The sequence below is a fragment of the Eptatretus burgeri genome, chromosome 5 (assembly GCF_056783735.1).
Source record: "Eptatretus burgeri isolate ZD-2024b chromosome 5, Ebu_testis_v1, whole genome shotgun sequence".
Lineage (NCBI taxonomy): Eukaryota > Metazoa > Chordata > Myxini > Myxiniformes > Myxinidae > Eptatretus > Eptatretus burgeri.
The window spans coordinates 42,017,374-42,040,713 of NC_140965.1; the positions used below are offsets into that span (position 1 = coordinate 42,017,374).

The 23,340-nt window shown below is 42.9% G+C and overlaps 2 protein-coding genes across 19 annotated transcripts in view; one reads left to right on the forward strand and one right to left on the reverse strand.

Annotated features, from left to right (window-relative positions):
• Positions 1-10,480, forward strand: part of LOC147026309 (formin-binding protein 1-like) — a 167,913-nt gene extending 157,433 nt beyond the window's left edge. For all 10 annotated transcript variants that reach the window (XM_085881611.1, XM_085881613.1, XM_085881606.1 and 7 more), the window contains one exon: positions 8,191-10,480. In XM_085881611.1, the coding sequence (XP_085737737.1) occupies positions 8,191-8,198 (8 nt within the window). In that variant the 3' untranslated portion in view covers positions 8,199-10,480. The remainder of the gene's footprint in view (positions 1-8,190) is intronic.
• The window catches only part of LOC147026311 (breast cancer anti-estrogen resistance protein 3 homolog), a 212,911-nt gene continuing 199,858 nt past the window's right edge, over positions 10,288-23,340 (reverse strand). For all 9 annotated transcript variants that reach the window (XM_085881597.1, XM_085881599.1, XM_085881598.1 and 6 more), the window contains 4 exons: positions 14,767-14,938; positions 11,605-11,716; positions 11,006-11,215; positions 10,288-10,896 (listed from right to left, as the gene is read on the reverse strand). In XM_085881597.1, coding sequence (XP_085737723.1) covers positions 10,721-10,896; positions 11,006-11,215; positions 11,605-11,716; positions 14,767-14,938 — 670 coding nt within the window. In that variant the 3' untranslated portion in view covers positions 10,288-10,720. The remainder of the gene's footprint in view (positions 10,897-11,005; positions 11,216-11,604; positions 11,717-14,766; positions 14,939-23,340) is intronic.

The window sequence follows — 23,340 nt, forward strand, 5'->3', positions numbered from 1 at the left end:
TGTTGTCCTGAGAGAGTGGTTCGTGCTCCATCATCCTGAGCCAGTGGTTCGTGCTCCATCATCGTGAGCCAGTGGTTCATGCTCTGTCGTCCTGAGAGAGTGGTTCGTGCTCCATCATCCTGAGCCAGTGGTTCGTGCTCTATCATCGTGAGCCAGTGGTTCATGCTCTGTCGTCCTGAGAGAGTGGTTCGTGCTCCATCATCCTGAGCCAGTGGTTCGTGCTCCATCATCGTGAGCCAGTGGTTCATGCTCTGTCGTCCTGAGAGAGTGGTTCGTGCTCCATCATCCTGAGCCAGTGGTTCGTGCTCCATCATCGTGAGCCAGTGGTTCATGCTCTGTCGTCCTGAGAGAGTGGTTCGTGCTCCATCATCCTGTAAGAGTGGTTCGTGCTCCATCATCCTGAGAGAGTGGTTCATGCTCCATCATCCTGAGCCAGTGGTTCGTGCTCCGTCATCCTGAGCGTGTGGTTCGTGCTCCGTCATCCTGACCGAGTGGTTCGTGCTCCGTCATCCTGAGTGTGTGGTTCGTGCTCCGTCATCCTGAGTGAGTGGTTCGTGCTCCGTCATCCTGAGCGAGTGGTTCGTGCTCCGTCATCCTGAGCGAATTGTTCGTCCTCCGTCATCCTGAGCGAGTTGTTTGTGCTCCGTCATTCCAGTGAGTTGTCATGAAAAACACCCGATTTCTGAGCCATTTGCCGTGTTAACGTGTTTTCTAATTTACCAAGCCAATTTTTCCCCCATCCATCACATGCAGCTGTTTATAAAGATTAATGTTTGTGAACATCTCCCTGAAATGTCATTTTAAATGTAACGTTTTATTTCGGTGAAAGCTACTCAAGGTTTTTGAGTTGTATACAATACGTACGTACATCAGTAATCACACTGACTCCAACCTGCCGATTCCTGAAAATTTGCCGATTTCGGCCAAGTGTGTGTGTGTGTGTGTGTGTGTGTGTGTGTGTGTGTGTGTGTGTGTGTGTGTGTGTTTTGTTCATTAAGCATTACATCGTCTCTCTGCTAACTCCCCTACCCCCACCTCTCTCTCTCTCTCTCTCTCTCTCTCTCTCTCTCTCTCTCTCTCTCTCTCTCTCTCTCTCTCTCTCTCTCTCTCTCTCTCTCTCTCTCTCTCTCTCTCTCTCTTTATCCCGTCCTTACTCTACCCCCTCCCAATGCAGTGCAGCACCCTCCTCCCACACCAACATCACTCACTCTCCCCTCTCCCATACCTCTCTCTTTCTCTGGACATATCCGAATGGTGGTTATGTATCCTGCACCCTTTTTCATGGGAGGGACGTAGGGTTGGGGGTTTCTCTTCTCTCACATGATTAGTGAATCCATACCTGATCGCTGGTGGTATCCAGTGATTGGTTCTGTGGGGTCCCAGGTTGGGATACCTTGTTTTGTCACGCTGTAGTAGTTCATGATGAATGGTTGACCAACTGGCATGTTGTGCCAACAGGATGCACCCACAGACTGGTTTGAACCAGTTAGAAGGGTTTTAATGGTGGAGGTGAAGGAGTTTCTGTGCTCTGTAGTGTGTGAAAGTAGTTTAAGAAGAGGGTGTGCGAAGTTAAACAACATATATTGACTCCTTTCTCACGCGTATGCAATGCATATCTATTTACATGGAACACAACATGCTTAACTCTTGTTAAGCTTAACTTAACTTAACTAAATACTATTTCATAATTACTGGTTATAGCTCACCTGGAACATGGTTCCGGGGAGCTTATGGGATGGCATTTCGTCCGTCCAACCGTTCACACAAATGCTGGCAACTTCTTCTCTGAAACTACACATACGATTTTGATGAAACATTATCACAACCTTCATCACCCTGCATATACCAAAGTTTGTTCATGGCATAAAAAAAAAAATCAGGCCCCAAGGGGGTCTACAGGGGTTGCCCTCCAAAATAAGTATTTGCTTTCTTCTCAGAAACTGCACATGCAATTCTGATGAAACTTGACCACAATCTTCACCACCTGTGATGTACCAAAGTTTGTTCACGCAATTTAAAAAAAATCGGGGTCAGAGGGGATTTACGGGGGGGGGGGTTCCTTCTCAAAATTGGTATTTGCTATAACATTGGTTCATTGGAACATATTGCTAATTCCGTTTTACGTTGACCTCCTCATCAGTATCATTACTGTACAAGGCGAGTGTCCAGGGATATTGTCCCTATTTTTTTTTAGCTCACATGGAACGTAGTTCCAGGGAGCTTATGGGATGGCGTGTCGTCAGTCCATCCTTCCGTAAACACGTGCAACTTCATCTCCGAAACTGCTGATGGGATTGTGACCAAACTTGGTTAAAATGATATTTGGTATGTTGCAACTCAAGTTTGTTCATGGCATTAAAAAAAAAAATTGGTGTCAAAGGGGGTCCAGGTTTGATCCCCCAAAATAGGTATTTGCTTTCTTCTCTGAAACTTCACACACAATTTCGATGAAACTTCACCATAGCCTTCATCATCCATGATGTACCATCGTTTGTTCATGGCATTAAACAAAGCGGGTTCTGAGGGGGTTTATGGGGTGTGGGGGAGGGGTTAAAGTGGGTCCAGGTTTGAGTCCCCAAAATAGGTATTTGCTTTCTTCTCTGAAACTACACACACGATTTCGATGAAACTTGACTACAACCTTTATCACCCGTGATGTACCATCATTTGTTCATGGCATTAAAAAAAAACTGGAGTCTAAGGGGGTCTACAGGCAGGATGGGATAGAGATAGAATGTGAGATGTGTCAGAATTGAAAGACATATTCCAAGTATTTGAACAGCTTATGATTTATTTATTTTTTCGAAGTCTGAACAGAGAGAAGAGGCTGCAGTCTGCCTGTCTGAAGGATGAGGGATGTCAAGGCAGAGTCGGGAGTCATTTAGCAAACAGATAAAGTGGATTTTCCAGAGTCAGAGAGATCACTTATGAGGATCAGGAATAGGACTGTGCCCAGAACACTGCCTTGGGGTACTCCAGGCTTGACAGGGAGAGGAGATGAAAGGATTCCGTTGAGAGCCACACGTTGGCAACGAGAATAGATTCAGTCATAAGGCAGGGAGTTTGGAGAGCCATCGGCAGAAGGGAGTAAAAGTCTGTTCCCACTATCACGATGCGCGGAACGACTGAAATTGTGGTCTTAGTCGTGGACTAATCGTGGTGATCCTATCAGATCTTATCAGATCTTGAGGTCAGTCGTGGCAATCGTGTTAATCGTAGAAAATATTTGAACGGTTCAAAATTTTTCTACGATCAACACAATCAATTGTCAATCGGGATCATCGTATCAGATCATATTGCATCGTAACAAAGCGCGACAGATCACATCTAATCGTGCTTCCAAATCGTGGTGATCGGGATCGATCTTAGACAAGACAAACACCACGCTCTGTTGAGATGTGTTGCGATCTCCCACAATCTGTTACGCACTGTCGGGTCCCATTGCTCAAGACCTGACACAAATGACTCACGAGCAGATAGGAGTTGATATGAGAAGATGTGAGTAGTTACGTTTTTACACGAACGCTCACGATCTGTTACGAGTTCTCGTGCATATATATATATATATACCGGACAAGATTTAATGCATCTCATTCAGCGACCTACTCTTGAAGAGAGCACATCTTAGTAACCTGCCTTTGCTCGTAATTTTTAGAGCCTTTGAGAGATGCCACCCAAGGGTACCAGAGGCAGGCAAGAAGGGAAAGGGCAAGGCTGTCCCACCCCCCCCCCCCCCCGGAGCCTGAACCAGTCGAGCCAGAGCCGGCACCAGAGGAGACAAATGAGAGCTACCCCTCCGAGAAAGCAAAGAGAAAAAAAAACAGTCACTGCCTTCTCTGAACAGCAAAAGGAGGAAATCATTGAGTTCCTCATGAGAAATGATGTCCTGTACAGCAAACGCCTTTCGGGGTTCAAGGATGTTACCCAGAAGGAGAATCTCTGGGCTGCACAGGCTGCCAAGATGAATAGTACTGTAGAGCAGCTAAAAATATGGTACTCAAGCATGATGGGCCGGCTGAAGAAACGTCCAAGAAGAGTGGGTCAGGAGGAGATGCAATTACTGACATGAACAGCACAGAGAAGTGGGTATGGGATAAGTTCTCTTTTTTGATCCCTCACATTGAGACGGTGGATGCCAGAAATGTGGCCTCCTTTGCAGCAGCAAGTGCCAGTGGCAATGAACTCATACCTTCCACCAACCAAAACTCAGTAGTTGCCTCTACCACCAGCAGGGTTCCAACACCAACACTCCCAGCAGCCTCACCACCAAGCTGTTAGAACTGCCTGACTGCAGCTCTCCTGGCCCTTTGTGGTTGGGATTGTAGCTGGTCTGTCTGCTGCTCGTCTTCTTCCTCTCTGGCGATAATGTAAGTATACAGTAATACTGCAAATGCCACGTTGTCATCATCCGCAACGCCTGCCATCATCAATGGTTGAGGGTTGTAGTGTTCACTCTGTAAAAGTTCAAGAAACAATGAAGTCCATGGTCAGTCGGGCTGTATATATATATACCCGTTGGAGTCCAGTCGTAGCTCAAATCGTGATCACCCTCGATCATGATCGTGAAAGACATCGCGACCACAATCGTATCGGTTCTTGATGAACGTATCGGAATGTATCTGCACATACCAGATCGTCCCAATTCGGTGAACCCGATCGTGATGATCGTGCCAGATCGAGACCCAATCAAAACAATCCCATCGGAACGTATGTGATCGTATCTGAACGGAAGATCAGACCGTGACAGATCGTGACACCTGAAATTGACAAATTGTGAACAGATCGCATCCGAGCGCAACAAATCGTATCAGAACGTATCGACTCGCATCACCTCATATCCAAACCTGAAATTTCAGAGAAATTTCATGATCAGCAACGAATGGCCAATCGTGGCGTTCGTAACGGATTGCACGACAGTGGGAACCTAGTTTTAGGCAGGATGCCAGACTTTATCAAAAGCATGAAATATGTCCAGAGAGATGACCCTGATCTCATTTCTGACATTGAAGGCCTCCATCCGTTGTTGGGTGAGTAGAAGCAGCATGCCCATGGTGTGTGGAGTGATCTGGTCTGAAACCAAATTGGTGATTTGAGATGAAGTTGTTGGAGAAAAGGAAGGATTTCATGTCAACTGTGATAATGGATTCCATGACCTTGCTGATGATTCGAAGTAAGCTAATTGGTTTGTAATTAAGGGGATCAGTTTTTGCACCTTTTTACGCAGTGCAGTGATGGTGGATTTCCAAGTAGATGACCTAGGGCAAATGATAGGGTGAAAAGGGCAGAAAGAGGATGTGCAAGAGCAGCAGAGCAGGTTTTTAGGACATGTGAGCTGATGCCATGATGCCATCCTGTCCATTAGCAGGGTCAGAGTCGAGGGGTTGAAAGAACCTTCTCTACCTTCTCAGGTGCAAAACACACAAATTCCAGGAGCAGTTGGGTATGACAGGGAAGGATGGGACAGGGAAGGACCGAGAGTGAGGGGTTGGGGACACAAGACTTGGAAGCAAACACAATTGAGGCGTTCAGCCTTATCACGAGTGTAGTCAGCTGTGGTGCCATTTGAAGAGTGGGAAGGGATGGAAGTGGAGCATACACCAAAGACAGACCTAACAAGGCACCACCCGGTTTTAGAGGGTGGTGACATGTTTGAAAGTCCATTCTTGAGGTTGGACAGATGTTGTTTTTTGGCACTCCTGAGAGTGGGCACACATTTGTTGCAGCCTTTTTGGAATGCACTGTGATTGCCTTTGGTCAGATTTACCTTGCAGGAAGAGAAGGCAAGTAGTTTCAGGGCAACTGCCTCACCACCGGATTCAGTGAACCATAGGCAGGAAGAAGGGTAGGATAATTGAAGACGAGATGAGATGAATTTGTACATGAGAGGGGGCAGGTTTCTGTGGAAGAAATCCCAGGCTGAGTTAACTTCAGGGTCAGAAGAGACCTGCTATTCACTTAACGGTTAAGATGGCTGGCTTAAGATCCTCGGTTCTTGAGTTCAAGCCCCTGTTGGCTGTTGAATTAACACCAGGTAGGGTTGACTCAGCCTGTCGTCCTTCTGCAGTTGGTGAAATGAGTACCAGTATACTGGAAACAGGGGCATTGCATCAGCCGCACAGCCGTGCCCCCAGCCAATGATGCTACTTGCAGTCCTTGCCAATCTGCCTGAGTGAAATGCCAGACTGGTGGGCATTGAGGCAGCTCTTTGAGAATAGCCAGAGAGATGTTGACTTTCATAAGCATATGATCAGATGAAACAATTGGAACAGAGGATGAGCAGGTGACATTTGCAGGAAAATTAATCACCAAGTCCAAAAAGAGAGGATTTACCATTTGGAGAAATCTCGGTTGGAAAGTTCACAAATTGAGTCAGTCCCATGGAGTCACATAAGTCCTTTGCTTTAGTGCCTTGGCTGGTGAGAAAAGTACCAACACGCAGCCAATTTGCATGGTGACAACTGAAATTGCCACATATGAAGAAGTGAGAGTTGGGATGAGGAGTTAAAAGTTTGTCCATGTTGTCTTGGAGAGAGATGTAGATGGAGTTTTGTCGAAAAAAAAAAGGCTTGAAACAAACGAGCAATATAACAAAGCTTAGTCCGTATACTTTGAGCCAAAGAGCAAGCGAAGTACATGGTGAAACAAAGCTCGTCACATAATAACACATGCACTTTGGTCCAAAGGCTAATACTCATGGTCATGCAAAAACAAACATCGTGGTCCACACTGCCAGAATGCATGGTCCCAACATAAGCATTTTCTGTTTGAAACCAACTGGCTGTGATCAGCACGGAGTGGCTTCCCCCTCGGAAGTTGACCTAGCAAGCCGTGCCATGTAGGATTAGATGCAAACATTGCATCCTCACTGTTAAGAGCCACAAACTCAAGCGCCACACCAGCATTTGAAAGCTTGTGACTAACACAACACATCTGCCATTCTTCCACCATGTTTCAGAAATTTCAGAGGTCAGAAATTTTGTTAACACGAAACTTTCAAAATCACGTAATCCACCCCAGATTGCTCGGCACAGAAACCTCAAGTAAAGAAGACCATTGGGGTGGCCTGGACGTGTATCATATGTGCCAGATAACGATTGTAGCATGAAACGGCTCACCAAGCTTTTAAAGAACCCGAAAATACTTGCAAACATACCTGTAAGAAAGGGGTGTGCCTCTTCACAACTAAAGATTTGGAGATCTTTCTGATCAACTGATCTAAGAAGTTGATATCTTGCATCCTGTACTACAAAAACTCCCGAACACGTGGGTCTGTGAAAGGCCCGAAGGTTCTTAGACGTGCACGTTCTTCTACGCAAACCTTCGTGCTTCTTAACATCAATGACAAGGTCATATCCGGGGCTTGTCGATGGACAGGGTCAGTGTAAGAGGATGATATTTACTATTGATCACATTTTGGAGGAAGGGGGGGGGGGTTTGGTATTTGGAGTTGGAGTTGGAGTTATTTGTGCTGTGAGGGCTATTATAAATATATATGTTCCTGTTTGGTTCCATGGCAACACCAAAAATGATTTTTGCATATATTAGTGGAAGGAGAAGTGTGTGTGTGTGTGTGTGTGTGTGTGTGTGTGTGTGTGTGTGTGTGTGTGTGTGTGTGTGTGTGTGTGTTTTATAACCATGATTGCTGCTAGCTAATGCTAATTGGATCAACAGTAGATGGTACGAACCTGACACCTCTCTTCCACGTTGTTTTTCGTGTTTCGAATATTTCCTTTAGTCCGATTTGCATTCAGGAACACAACAATTAAGGTTAAACATCCTGAAATAGCCACTCATTCATCTAAATGCTGAAAATGATGTTTAAAAGACGATTTAAATCACAGATTTCACGCTAACAACGGCAGGTTAAAAGTGTCCACCAAGCAGAACTGGATCAGTGTAAACACGCACACAGCGCATGTGCAGAAGGCCTCATTCAGCATTCATACATTATTACAAAAGTCGTATGCTGTGTAATGCCTGCCTGAACTGGGTGATTTTGTGCCATGCGCCCCCTGTTGGTTACGACCATTGCTGAAAGTATTTTTGTGGAATATGTTTCTTTGTGATGGGTATTGTTTGCCGAGCTTACAATTGCTTCCATTTTCACAATACAGTACTGTGCTCATATTAATATGTTCTTGCTGTGCCTGTTTCATGCTTATTCTAATTTCCCTTTGTGTTTCTCACCAGGGCACTGAGTTCAGTTTGGCTTACAGACATGGTGCCATGGACAAAATAAGGGAGAGTGAAGAAGAGACTTCATGATGGTAGCTGACTCACTGAGGGCGCTGCTACCAAAATGGACCCTCTTGTGTTATGTTTGCATTGTGCCCATTCTTTCCCAGACGTCTTGCCATGCACGCAGTCTCACTTACCTGTCCCTTGTGACAACTCCTGATGCTCCTGCGCACTGCTGGTCTAACAGGTCGATCGTCCGTCGGGGATGCTCGCTCGGGTCTTTTGATTAGTCATCCTTTTGGGTTTCGACATCCTTTTGGGTTTGGGTTTGTGCAGCCGTGTTTCATAATTTTGTTTCATCACTTTGGCTCTGTCGTGAAGAGGATGGGAGTGGAGGATGAAATTATTTTTATTTAATCCGCATTGCCCACGTTTCGCTTCGATACATCACTCCACAATATGTTTATTTTATGACGCAAAGTACTCCAGATGTTGTATCCACCACGGCGCTTCACAGCCAAGTTATCACCAACGCCTTGTCTCTTCCCTTCTTTGTGTGTTCTGTTTGCTGGAGAGAGACAGACGTAGACGTCGGACCTGTTTGTGAAGTATAAAAGAGCGGTGGCCAAGTGGACGCAATTGCCCAAGTGTAGCGGCGAGGCCAGGGAATGTAGGCTTAAAAAAACCCTTTTTATAAGTATCTCTTGCTAGTCTTCTGTCTGGTTATTTTTGTGCAATGTGCCACTGTGCTTACTCCTCTCTTTGCTCTCATTATGCACCATCAAGTCGCACACATACCCAAAAATGTGTTGGCTGCTTGCGTTGGGCAGATTCATTTGCATTGAAATTCTTCTTTTTTGTTTTTTTATTTAAATAATTACTATATTATTTGCACATTGTGAGCTTTGTTTTAACATTTCTTTTTTACAACATCCAGCATTTTTTTTACATGGTATTTCTCTTCATCCGCATGTGTGCAGTTTTGAGATAGAAGCAGACTTTGGAAAGTTCGAATTCGTGTTTAACTTAGATACTTGTACTTTTTGTTGCTTCTCATCAAATTGACGGCCCTGTACTGGGCCCTCATTACAGATCCAGGTTTGTGCCATTATAAAGACTGCTGGCCCATGGTTAGTTTGTAATACTGCCATAGCAATGGTATTGTGCTTTTGCCACGAAATAACTCACAAGGCCTGTGCTAGTCGATCTGCCTCATAATCATAATTCACTTCATCGGCGGCCAGCACACAAGAACACTCTGCTTGGCCGGTTCCGTGCGACGTTCCTTCGTGTTCTCTCGTTGCCGATGTAACCGCTTGGATCGACCTGATAAGCCAACGTATATTTATCTTTGCATTTTAAGCCACGGGGGCTCACCTGCACTTCCAAGACCAAGCAAGGCCTAGCCGATCATAACTGGCTTTCTTCCTCGCTAATCCCCAAAGGATTATTGGTTTAGTCAGTTTTGGCTACCGAAAATAAGAAAAAAAGAAAAAAAAATAGCGTTTTGTTGTTACTGGCAAACAGGGTTTTGATGAAAACAATCTGATGTGCCCAAACTTTGTTTTTTTTAAAGCATCTTACCCCCTTAATACGAGACACGCTTTAAATCTACTTCCTTTGTGAAGCTGTACCTTTTTCTGTCATTGGTGTTTTGTGCTTTGGTTACATGTTATATTACAGAGATGCCACTTGAACAGTGTTAGACCACCTGTAGGACACACAAAATAATCTGTCCACAGCATGCTGCATTATTAACCACTTGAATTCTACTTTTGGATGACGTCGCAACTGTGAAAATTTAAATTCCACTCGAAAGACTTCCGCCAAGTTGATCATGTGAGTTAAAAGGAAGTGTAGAAAACGTTTACGGTTCCCTTTACTCCATCATCATCGCGTGGGATCATCCCCTTAAATGCACTCTTTCACTCATCATGCACCATACTTCCCTATCCCTAAACCACTGCCCCTACCACTACCACTACCACTACCACCACCACCACCACCACCACCGAACATTCAAAATCGCCTGTACCACAATAATGAAACTGAACCTCTAAAGAGAGTGCTTCTTGGCATGCCAGAAGTGTGGATATAAACATAGTCCAGTTCTTGAATACTGATACAGTTTGCAATTTATTGACCATAAGAACAGTAGCTTCATTTTAATTGGACATGCATTTGAAAGTTTCATTTTCACTTGCCTGCATTGTTCCTCGCAAACTGTAGTTGTGTAATATACATTTGTTACTGGGCTGTAAATGAAATAAAACAGATTTGTAATAAATTAATGCATGAAGTATATTATTGTTTACATTCCATTTGAAAATACAGGAGCAAATCCGATTTTTTTATTTTTTTTTTAAACATCATTTCTGCAAAAGTGTTTCTGAAATTTCTTTACAAGAGGTTTGCTTGCTAAAAATGGAACAAAGCCTTCCGTTTCCCAATCTGTTTGCCAATGGCCTTTGAGTTGGTCTGGGCGTGACCACAATGTGAATGGTACAAAGTCAATGAAGACGACACTGATGAGAGATGAAGCTCAGAGCTCACTCTGTGGAATAGGTGGCTCCAGTTTCTGGGAAAGGACGCTAAGGATGTGCTCAAACTTGTTATAACGTTCTGTAGGCGGCACTTCGGCGCCTTTGCTGCCCCATAGAAGTCGCAGTGCAAACTCTGTGCTGAATATCTCAAGGAGCCGTTCATCCTGCTGAAAATCTGGAAGCACATGGTAATGCAAGGAAAGAAGTTAAAACCTGAAATGGGAAAACTGAAGGTTACAGCAACAAAATGGTCGAGTGAGGGTAAGCAAGTGCTTTGGTCGTACCATGAAGGCACCTCTGGGCATTGGAAGTGTACACGCCAGAGTTGGCCGCAATGTTGCGCCCGTTCGCTAGGTATGCCAGAAGATTCTCCAGCCCCACGTATTGCCCATTATCAGGGATGTCAGGGCTGCCTCCGGGTTCAGGGCAATGCTCAAGCATCAGTAGCAGTGGAAGCACGTGGGGGAAAGTCGTGGCTGAGAGAGACAGTCCCTCTAATGGCAATAGAGGAGAACAATGAAACCATTACGTTTTACTCTGCAGAGGCTGCTTGATCACATAAAAAAGAACTACGTTTGAAATTTGAGAAAACAGGGAATTTATCCGTTGCATTTGATGAAGGTGCAAATGAGGAAGGGGGACTGAAATATAAATATGCTAAACAGGCCAACCTTATCTCGTGTGTGTGTGTGTGTGTGTGTGTGTGTGTGTGTGTGTGTGTGTGTGTGTGTGTGTGTGTGTGTGTGTGTGTGTGTGTGTGTGTGTGTGTGTGTGTGTGTGTGTGAAAGATTTGGGAGGTGGGGAGAGAGGGGAGGGGGTTGAAGAGAGCAAGATCCCCCCCGACATCTATCAGTTGAATTTGAGTCTAGACAATAATACAAACCTTGACCCTCGTTGAGTGATTTGAGAAAAGGCTTCAGTTTCTTTTCATAGGTGAGTGCACTGCTTGTGTGGGTCTGCCTCAGCACCACCCATGTCTTTTCCAACCTCTTGATCTGCACACAAATTAATGAACTCATGCTTCTCTGTTTTTATGTGAAAAACAACCTGCTTCTCATGTGCTCAGTGCCTGATATTAAATGGTTTAATGAAGAAAAAAAAAAAAACGAAAGCATTTCAAAATGCAAAATGCGTTTGCATCCTTTGTACTCGAAACTTAACTTGACGAAAACATGAGCTACAAAAAAGTTACAAATTATTAATTAGTGTTCTCCATATTCTCATAATAGAGGTTTGTTGGAAATTTGATGACAAAAACTCAAACCTCATATATACTGGAGAGTTCTTGGAACACCTTACCCCACATCCTTATCACGCGGACACCTTAAACAGTCCAACGACATTGCTAGAGTAACAAAGAGTGCAAGAGGTTTCTAAAATGTATTAAATCCTTTGACTGCCAATAATTCTGTCGTTGCAAGTTTTTAAGAAGCAGAACTCAAAATTTTCCCAAAACGATTCGCCGGTTCCAATTTTCCGGTATTGAGTCAATTTTCACTGTGATATGACACCGCACGTATCCTGGCAGCGAATGACGCTTACTGACAAGCTTACAGCTACCATCGAGCTACGTACAATGTGCTAGGACAGCAATAGTGGTGTGCAGCACACTAGCACTCTGATATGATTGATAATTATCGGTATCGCAATTAATTAAAATAATATTGATGCATGTGGGTGCTATCACTTATTGGGACACAGTTGAGTGGTGCACTTCTGTTTTGATTGAGAGAGTCATGATCTATGTGTAATTCGTTTCGCTCTTTTTAGTCTGATGTGAGGCCTCCATTTCTTCTTCAATTTACAACTTGCTGTGTTTCTCAAAATACATGTTTTCTTCAACTGAAATCAAGAAAAGGAATATATGGTGTTCTTACATATATATTTTTCTCCAAATAAATTCTGGCTAGGCCAATCTCCACCAAATGTTGCATACGTGCTGGGGGGGACCCAGCGTGAATGGGTATTACAAATACTGCACAGCAAAGTAACACCAAAACACAACAACGGTACAACCACAACCACACCTGTCGTTCTCTGCCTAATTCAGTCACTCCATCGCCAACAGAGGGATCCCACCTCAATTGCATGCAAAATAACTAAGAATGGTCCAACTTCAATTGATACATGCACTCATTAGCTTCATTAGTCACCACTGAGTTCACACCTTAATGCCAATGAGATCTGGAAGGATCACTAGCATTCCTATGTAGGGATGGCATGGATGCTCCATCCTCCACCGTTTAATGCAACACAAATCTTGGCAACTTTTGGAAATGCCTCTTCGTGGTGGTTGCACCCCCCCCCCCAATGCAAGATGGGGGCCAAATCTTCCACATTCTTCCCTGCTGCCCAGATTTGTTGGAACAGCGCAGTCATGGTCAGAGTGCCGATTCATCCCCATGGACCGGCCCACTCCCTCTCATCTTCCACACGAGCTCCTCACACGCAAACGCTGAAACCACACACGCATCACATGTTTCTTTATGTTTTTCCTTCTTTGGGGAGTGACCTCCCTCTGGCAGTCCTCCCCTTTCCCCTCATTCAAGTCGGAGACATAGAAATCAACCTGAGGCCCCAACCACCTCAACCTCAGAAATGCACACATAACCTTAATATCCTCCAATACAACACAGACGGCCTCGTCAGCAAAGCCATGCAACTTAAACACTTCATTCTCACAAACAACGTTCATATTTGCCCGTGTATCCATCTTGTGCAGCTTGTCCACCCCTTGCGTTCTTCCCTAACCCTCTTCGTCACGTGCCTCCCTTGTTTGTCCATCTCCGTCTACTTTCTCCCTCCACCTTGCGATTGCCGTTTCCCCATTCTTCTGCTGTTCCCTTTGTTATGTTGTGTCCTGGTCTGTTCTGTCCTAGCTCTTCCACGAGCCTGGACCATGTATTAAAAATAAATAAATTAATGAATAGCCATCATACAAGAAACCAAATTACACGAGAAAAACAAAACACCGACCATCCCCAACTATACACCGATACACTCAGACAGACTGAACGCCAGAGGTGGAGGTCTCATCACATACATTCACAATTCAATTTGACACAGATGTCACACAAGACACAAAAGCACTTCTACCACCAGACAACACACTTGAACTTCAAGCTTTCAAAATCAAAACTGGTAACAAAGCACACACGAACATCTATATATTAAGACTGAAGGACCAATTTTGTGCTCCTCCTAGCGGTCGCGTCACGTTTTTCTCGGTACTGTGACGTGAGAAATTTTGTCACGGTGTGTGTACATCAAAGTAGACACGTGCACAACTCAGGGGACTTCTTCACAAGGAGTAGTGTACACCAAAAATGTCGTGTACAAGGACGTTTTGTAGGCCTTATTAGGTAAGGCCATGGGGTACATCGACTGGGATCTGGCTCTTACATGAGCCGCCACTGGTTGTCATATTGGGCTCATGGAACGGAATCCATCTGTGACGGGGTTTCGGCTAGTCATAAATATTTACATCCCACCAGACATCCCCCACTGTACCAACCAAATACTCACCACAACTACAGAACCTTTACTCCCTTCTGAACACCATCATCGGAGGGGACTCCAAGGGATTTCAATGCCAAAGACACGGCCTGGTACACCCATCACCAACCAAACACCAGAGGCCAAACCACTGACCACACAATTAAATTCATTATCTATATTGAATGATCAGGACCAGCACGCACACACACACACACACACACACACACACACACACACACACACACACACACACACACACACACACACACACACACACACACACACACACAGAACAATAACCAACAACTCCCTTAAGGTGGGTTTTCACGGGACACGCGAACGGTTCGCGAAGGATACGAATGTCGAAAAAATGGCAAAGTCCAACATTCGTAGTTTAGGCTCCAAAAGTTCGCCAAACATCCGCGGGGGTTCGGAGGCGTCGTAAATTGTTCGCAGGAGTCGTTTTTTGTTCGGCGCGAATTTCAAACTTTTTTTGATCAAATGAATGATTGTGTTTCTGAATTAATATTTCAATAATATTTCGTACCTGCGGCATGTCGATGGCTCTCATGATTGCTGCAAAACCAAAGAGATCCCCGATGGTGCTTTTCAGTTCGTTGGCCAGCTGGATGGTCTTGCTGAGCACATCGGCACGCTCTGACACACTGCCTGTGCAACCCAGGATGTCGACGGCGATTCCAAGTGCCAGTGTGTTGTACCTAAAGTCCGAACCACAATGAGGTAAGAAGGGACTGAAAACCAAGTTGTTAACATTTCAGCACCTTTACTCTCAGTAGATGAGTAGAGCATTTACATGGAGGTTCGTAACATTGCGCTACTTCGCCGTGTGTATCAGCGAGGTTAAGACTACCGTAATGTGCAGTTCTTTTCGAAGTAACAGTAATTGATGGGCTTCTTGTTAAAAATTATTTATTTGTTATCAATCATTCAAATACAGCTTTCATGTTCTAACATGATATATGTTAAAGGGACATTGTGAAATGTCTTTCCAAGTATTTAATTTGTCTTTGGTATTATCATTCCTGGAGCTCCAAAGATCCCTGGTACAAGTTCAGATTTCTTCAATTTCCACATCCTCTTGACCTCATTTTACAGATCCTGGTATTTGGTCATTTGCCGAATTTCTGTGACGTATAGTCATTGGGAACCGAAACCTCGATCAACAATGCTGGTTTTTTTTCCTTTTTTGTATTTGAGCACCATGTCGCGATGCAATGCTTTGTTTGCAATTTCCACACTTTACGGGATCATCTTGTCACACGTGAGCATTACTTGTTCATTTTCAAGGATCAGATCAGGTTTGTGTTTCCATGATTGTTTTAATTGTTAAATTGGTAAATCTTCCTGCTCTTTTATCGTTCTCCCATTTGTTCGAGTATATCTGCTGATGTTTGTTTTTGGAGATTTCTGGTTTTTTTATTTGCAATCATTGGGGCTGTGTTTGTTTCTGTTTCATTTTCCTGTGTAGTATCCATCATTTCCACCTGTTTTTAGAAGTTTGTTGCTAAATAGATTAAGGATCCCTTTTCTGGTTTGTTGTTTCCTTGCTCGTGTACAAATCTCATCCGACAGTCTGTTGAGCTCTTCACATACTCCGCTAGTCCGACACACGATGTTCTGTGGACTTGGTTAAGCTCCATCAAACCACATCCTCCCTCTTGTCTCGGTAAGTATAACCTCGGGTACGCATTGTTTTTTGTAGAAAATCTTGTGAATAGTTAGAAGTTTCCTCATTTTGGTGTGGAAGTTTTTGATCTCCAATTGTGGCCAGTCTATAATTGCACAGTTATATTGGTATGTATATATATATATATATATATATATATATATATATATATATATATATATATATATATATATATATATATATATATATATATATATATTGGTATACCAACACTGCAAGTTGGTTTATAACTTTGGTTTTGTTTCTTGGGGAGAGGAATGACTTCAGAATTAGTCTTATTCTGCATGAGTACTCTGTCGATTATTTTATGCATTTTTTTGTGTTGTACCTGGGGGCCTTCTTCTCTTCTTTGGTATTTGTAGGATGTTTATTTTTCTAGTTACTGTATTGTTGCACGTTGATGGATTGAGATGTTGTATGTTCTCCATTTGGATGTCCTCTGAGTACTGCTTTACTAGTTTCAGTTGATCTGTCAATTTCTTATCATTTGGGGCGAAGAGTTTTAGATCATCCATGTACAGTCGGTGTGTCACCTTTCTTGTTTCTTTCGTCATTTTTCTGTTGCATGTCAGATTGTATCTGTGTCCTTGTTCATTGATGAGGTTGCTCAGTGTGTTCAGAGCCACACAAAACAGGAGGGGGGAAAGACTGTCATCTTGTAAGATACCACGTCGTATCTTTACTCCTGGGATTTTAATCTTTCCTTCCACGTAAGGTAGTTTCAGCATTGCATTCCAGAACGTCATTGCTTCCTCAATTAGTGTGACTATCTGGGGGTAAATTTTGTACACTTGTATGCATTTTATAATCCATGAATGTGGGACACTATCAAAGGCTTTTTTTGCAATCTATCCTGGCTGTGGATAAGCTGGTTTGGCGGAGCTTGCAGTTTTCGAGGATGGTGTTGTTTAACAATAAAAGGTCTATTGTTCCATAGTGTCCTCTCTTACATCCTTTGTGCTCCGCCTCTAAAGCTCCTTGTTGAGGGAGGTGGTCGAAAACTGCATCAGTTATTATACCTGTTGAAGGTTTGTAGGTTGTTGGTAGGCATGTTATTGGTCTACATTTGTTGGGTAGATGGGTTTCTTCAGATTTGGGGATGAGAAGAGTGTTGCCTTCTGAAAGCTATTCGTCCGTTGGCTGTTTTTGGCTAACAGCTTTTGCAAGATGTTTTCGACTTTTTTTCCTTGTCGATGGTCAGTGGATGCATTTCCTGTTGCTGTTGCTTTATAATTTTCCAAGTGTCATATCCACTATGCTTCCTTGTGCCTCCTTATGCCTCCGCCATCGAAGATTGGAGGTTACTGTTTTCACCCCTTTCTGTTTGTTACTTACGAAATCTAAAGATTTCGTAAGTATATTGATGACTTCCGTTTCTGTTTGTTTGTTTGTTTGTTTGTCGGCACGATAACTCGAGAACGGAAGAAGCTACCAATGTCAAATTACACCACGTGATTCAGGAGGGTGGTGCTCGAGCGCTGATTAGATTTTGGTCAAAATCGGTCAAAGGTCAAGGTCACAGTGAGGTCAAACATCCAAAACATTCGATTTTTGATGGTTTGGTACAGAATCATCGTAGAAACTTCCGGTTTGCATCGCGACCTTCTCTCGAGACAGCTTTTATGAGACAAGGTCAGAGGTCAAGTTGACGATTTCGTAAGTAGCAGTCTATGACTGTTTGTTTGTGTGTTTGTTTGTGTGTTTGTTACTTACGAAATCTTTAGATTTCGTAAGTATATTGATCAGTTCCGTTTCTGTTTGTTTGTTTGTGTGTTTGTTTGTGTGTTTTGTTTGTGTATTTGTTTGTGTTTGTTTGTGTGTTTGTTTGTTTGTAGGCACGATAACTCGAGAACGGAAGAAGCTACCAATGTCCAATTACAGCACATGATTCAGGAGGGTGATGGCTAGTGCTGATTAGATTTTGGTCAAAATCGGTCAAAGGTCAAGGTCACAGTGAGGTCAAACATTCGATTTATGATGGTTTGGTACAGAATCATCGTAGAAACTTCTGGTTTGCGTCGCTACCTTCTCCGGAGACAGCTTTTATTAGACAAGGTCAGAGGTCAAGTTGACGATTTCGTAAGTACAAGTCTATGACTGCTTGTAATTGTGTTTGTTTGTGTGTTTGTTTGTGTGTTTGTTACTTATGAAATCTAAAGCTTTTGTAAGTATATTGATCAGTTCCTTTTCAGTTTGTTTGTTTGTGTGTTTGTTTGTGTGTTTGTAACTTACGAAATCTAAAGATTTCGTAAGTATATTGATGACTTCCATTTCTGTTTGTTTGTATGTTTGTTTGTTATCTTGCCAAAACAAAGTTTTTGCAAGATATTTTAGTCAGCTTATATGTTTTTTTTTGTTTGTTTGTTTGTTTGTCTGTAATCGCGTATAAAAAATTCTGCAGAGCACAGTTATCATTGGAAATTTTTGTAACTTCACATATCAGAGGCCTATAGATAAGAGGTCCCTTTCAGTGCACAAAATTTTGAAGGTCAAAGGTCAAGGTCACTTTGTCACAAATCAGGGGAGTCGACGAAACCCTTATTTTTTGAGTAATTTTGATCGGATCGTCTTTAAACTTCATGGGAATATAGTTCATGGTCTGGCGTTCAGCTGATTAATTTTTGGTGGCGATTGGCCTTGACCTTCATGGTTAGCGCCTGAGGTCAAACATATTTGACCCCAAGGTCAAATTTTCAAGTTTTAGGAACCATATCGTGTAGTACCTCAAATTGAACACCTCGATGAGTGCTTTCTAGATATGTCAAGCTTGAGACATTATGACGTCATTTGGTGACGTTATGAGGCAAACGCATATTTTTCATGGTTACTGTGTAGAACGATTCTCATCGGAATCTCTCGTGGGCAGATATTCCTCAAGGAGTCGCTCCTGGTGGATAGCAGCTCTGTTCACCTCAGTGTGACCTTAAAGAAGTCACACGTGGTCACCTTTTGGCAAGATACGGGTCACCCTGCGGGTGACATTGTTTTTATTTGTTTGTTTGTTTGTTTGTTTGTAGGCACGATAACTCGAGAACGGAAGAAGCTACCAATGTCAAATTTCATCGCGTGATTCAGGAGGCTTATGGCTAGTGCTGATTAGATTTTGGTCAAAATCGGTCAAAGGTCAAGGTCACAGTGAGGTCAAACATCCAAAAAATGATAACTCGAGAACGGAAGAAGCTACCAATGTCAAATTACACCAGGTGATTCAGGAGGGTGATGGTTCGCGCTGATTAGATTTTGGTCAAAATCGGTCAAAGGTCAAGGTCACAGTGAGGTCAAACATAATTCCATAAATTCATGTGGAGAAATGGAGTATTTTTGCTTCGTTTGACGTTACGAGTTCGTTTTAACTTCGATTTTAATTTTGTCTTCGGTTGTTGCAATCGCTGAGGATGCTTAAAACTCGGTTGTCGAAATTCTGGTAAAAATCGGATGTTTTGGAGACGTTTTAAGATTGTATAAAAAATATTTCACTCGCGCGTCACGGGTCGTCACGTGGTGCAGTGCGCAATTCCGTAAATTCATGTGGAGAAATAGAGTATTTTTGCTTCGTTTGACGTTACGAGTTCGATTTTAATTTTGTCTTCCGTTTTTGCGATCGCTTCGGACGCTTAAAACTCGGTTGTCGAAATTCTGGTAAAAATCGGATGTTTTGGAGACGTTTTAAGAGATTGTATAAAAAATATTTCACTCGCGCGTCACGGGTCGTCACGTGATGCAGTGCGCAATTCCGTAAGTTCATGTGGAGAAATGGAGTATTTTTGCTTCGCTCGACATTACGAGTTCGTTTTAACTTCGATTTTAATTTTGTCTTCGGTTTTTGTGATCACTTAGGACGCTTAAAACTCGGTTGTTGAAATTCTGGTAAAAATCGGATGTTTTGGAGACGTTTTAAGATTGTATAAAAAATATTTCACTCGATGCATCACGGGTCGTCACGTCATGCAGGGCGCTCGAGCAGACGCGTCGTTGAGTCACGTAAAGGTTTTGCGTGTGCGCGCTGAGGGTGTTTTCGATAAAGATGGTGTTTAAAAGTCATTTTTTTTTATCCCAATAAAGGTTATCGTCGCATGCCTGACTCGCTAAGCCGTCGGATTATGTAAAGATTGTTGGTGGATTGCCGAATATGACGATTTTGTGACTTTGATAAAATAATATTCAATAATTGCGTGGAGAAATGGAAATTTTTGCTTCGGTCGACATTACGATTTTGATGGTTTGGCACAGAATCATCGTAGAAACTTCTGGTTTGCGTCGCTATCTTCTCGAGAGACAGCTTTTAGACAAGGTCAGAGGTCAAGTTGACGATTTCGTAAGTACCAGTCTATGACTGCTTGTTACTTACGAAATCTAAAGATTTCGTAAGTATATTGATGCCTTCCGTTTCTGTTTGTTTGTTTGTTTGTTTGTCGGCACGATAACTCGAGAACGGAAGAAGTGATTCAGGAGGGTGATAGCGAGTGCTGATTAGATTTTGGTCAAAATCGGTCAAAGGTCAAGGTCACGGTGAGGTCAAATATTCGATTTTTGATGGTTTGGTACAGATAACTCGAGAACGGAAGAAGCTACCAATGTCAAATTACACCACGTGATTCTTGAGGCTGATGGCTAGTGCTGGTTAGATTTTGGTCAAAATCGGTCAAAGGTCAAGGTCACAGTGAGGTCAAACATCCAAAAAATGATAACTCGAGAACGGAAGAAGCTACCAATGTCAAATTACACCACGTGATTCAGAAGGGTGGCGGCTTGCGCTGATTAGATTTTGGTCAAAATCGGACAAAGGTCAAGGTCACAGTGAGGTCAAACATCCAAAGCATTCGATTTTTGATGGTTTGGTACAGAATCATCATAGAAACTTCAGGTTTGCGTCGCTACCTTCTCGAGAGACAGCTTTTATTAGACAAGGTCAGAGGTCAAGTTGACGGTTTCGTAAGTACCAGTGTCGATGACTGCTTGTTTGTGTGTTTGTTTGTTTGTTTGATGGCACGATAACTCGAGAACGGAAGAAGCTGCCAATGTCAAATTACACCACGTGATTCAGGAGGGTGATGGCTAGCGCTGATTAGATTTTGGTTAAAATCGGTCAAAGGTCAAGGTCACAGTGAGGTCAAACATAATTCCGTAAATTAATGTGGAGAAATGGAGTATTTTTGCTTCGCTCAACGTTACGAGTTCGTTTTAACTTCGATTTTAATTTTGTCTTCAGTTTTTGCGATCGCTTCGGACGCTTAAAACTCGGTTGTCGAAATTCTGGTAGAAATCGGATGTTTTGGAGACGTTTTAAGATTGTATAAAAAATATTTCACTCGCCGCGTTACGGGTCGTTCCATGATGCAGTGCGCTTGAGCAGACGCGGCGTTGAGTCACGTAAAGGTTTTGTGTGTGCGCGCTGACGGTGTTTTCGATAAAGATGGTGTTTAAAAGTCATTTTTTATCCCAATAAAGGTTATCGTCGCATGCCTGACTCGCTGAGCCGTCGGATTATGAAAAGATTGTTGGTGGATGGCCGAATGTTCATGTTTTGTGACTTTCATAAAATAAGATTGAACTAGAACGGGCACTCGGTAGAGCGCATACCTTCGCCGCCGCAACTTTTTTCTGGGCACATTTGAAAATCGTCATTTTAAAACATCCACGACGTCACAACCGTCAGTCCGATTGATGTCAAATTTGGTGTGTAACCTCCTTGAAGGCAGTCCAACAAAATGGAATGATAAACACTGAAAAATTAAAAAGTTGAAAAATGACGTCATCTTGTGACGTCATTTTGACGCACTTCCGGGGACGTCACGTCCAATCGGGGACTACCATTCTGAAAGCTCGTAGTTCACTGAACGTTTTAACGTTAGTTTCATGTCAATAGCTCTATTAGATCTGAAGCTATGCCTACAGGTATATTTTGACCTTGAGTGTGACCTTGACCTTGACTACAGAGTTAATTGGCAAAACCGGTACATCAATAAACAGATATTTTGGTACTGATCCTGATGCCTGGATTTGGGAGACTTTGCTTTATAAATTATATAGATATTTGAATGTAAAATATCAGGACATTTTAGCCACAATTGAAAAACGTCATGTTCAAACGTCAATGACGTCATAACAGTCAGTCCGATCGAAGTCAAATTTAGTGTGTGACGTCCTTAACGTAAGTCCTACAAAACGGGATGATCAAAACTGATGAGATCGAAAATTGAAAATTTACGTCATCTTGTGACGTCATTTAGACGCACTTCCGATGATGTTACGTCAAATCCGACACTACATATCCGAAAGGTATCTCGTCATGGAACAACATGGCGGTGGTTGCATGTCGATTGCTGTATTATGAAGGAAGTTATGCTCAAAAGAGTGTTTTTGACCTTTTCATGACCTTGACCTTGACCTTTGACCCGATCGCTCCAAAAATCTAATCAAATCGTCCTTGGATACTCGTGAATCATCCCACCAAATTTCATGCAATTCGGTTTAATACTTTCTGAGTTATGCGAATAACAAACAAACACACATATTCACAAATAAATAAATACACAGCGACCAAAACATAACCTTTCACAGAATGCGAAGGTAATAATTGCGTGGAGAAATGGAGATTTTTGCTTCGGTCGACGTTATGATTTTTGATGTTTGGTACAGAATCATTGTAGAAACTTCTGGTTTTCGTCGCTACCTTCTCAAAAGACAGCTTTTATTAGACAAGGTCAGAGGTCAAGTTGACAATTTCGTAAGTACCAGTCGATGACTGCTTGTTTGTTTGTTTGTTTGTTTGTTTGTGAACAGTATTGTGGAAAAACTCCTCGAGGGATTTCGACGAAACTTGGTGGGGGAATTAGGTATGGTCCAAGGTCCAAAATCCAATGTGGCCGCTATGGCGGCCATTTAGAAAAAATATCTGAATTTTTTTTTTTTTTTGCATTTCTACATGTTTTAAGTGATTTCCAACCCCCCCCCCCCCCGCACCAAAAAAAAATGTTGGAGAAAAGAACTATAACTGTCAGCACTGTTGACGTCATCTATCTATAATTCCAGCAATTTGTGTGTGTGTGTGTCTGTGTGTCTGTGTGTCTGTGTGTGTGTGTGTCTGTCTGTGTCTGTGTGTGTCTGTGTGTGTCTGTGTGTGTGTGTGTGTGTGTGTGTGTGTGTGTGTGTGTGTGTGTGTGTGTGTGTGTGTGTGTGTGTCTGTGTGTGTCTGTGTGTGTGTCTGTGTGTGTGTCTGTGACCGTTGTTTCTCGACAACCGCTGGTCCGATCTAATTGAAACTTGCCAGATATATTGCTGGGGACCTGAGGATGTGCCTTTTCAAGGTTTGATATTAATCGGTCAAGTGCTTCCCAAGTTATGGCCATTTATTGACCAAACCAATGACAAGACACGTTGTTGCATGGGGTGTGGCCGATGGGGAAGGGAAGC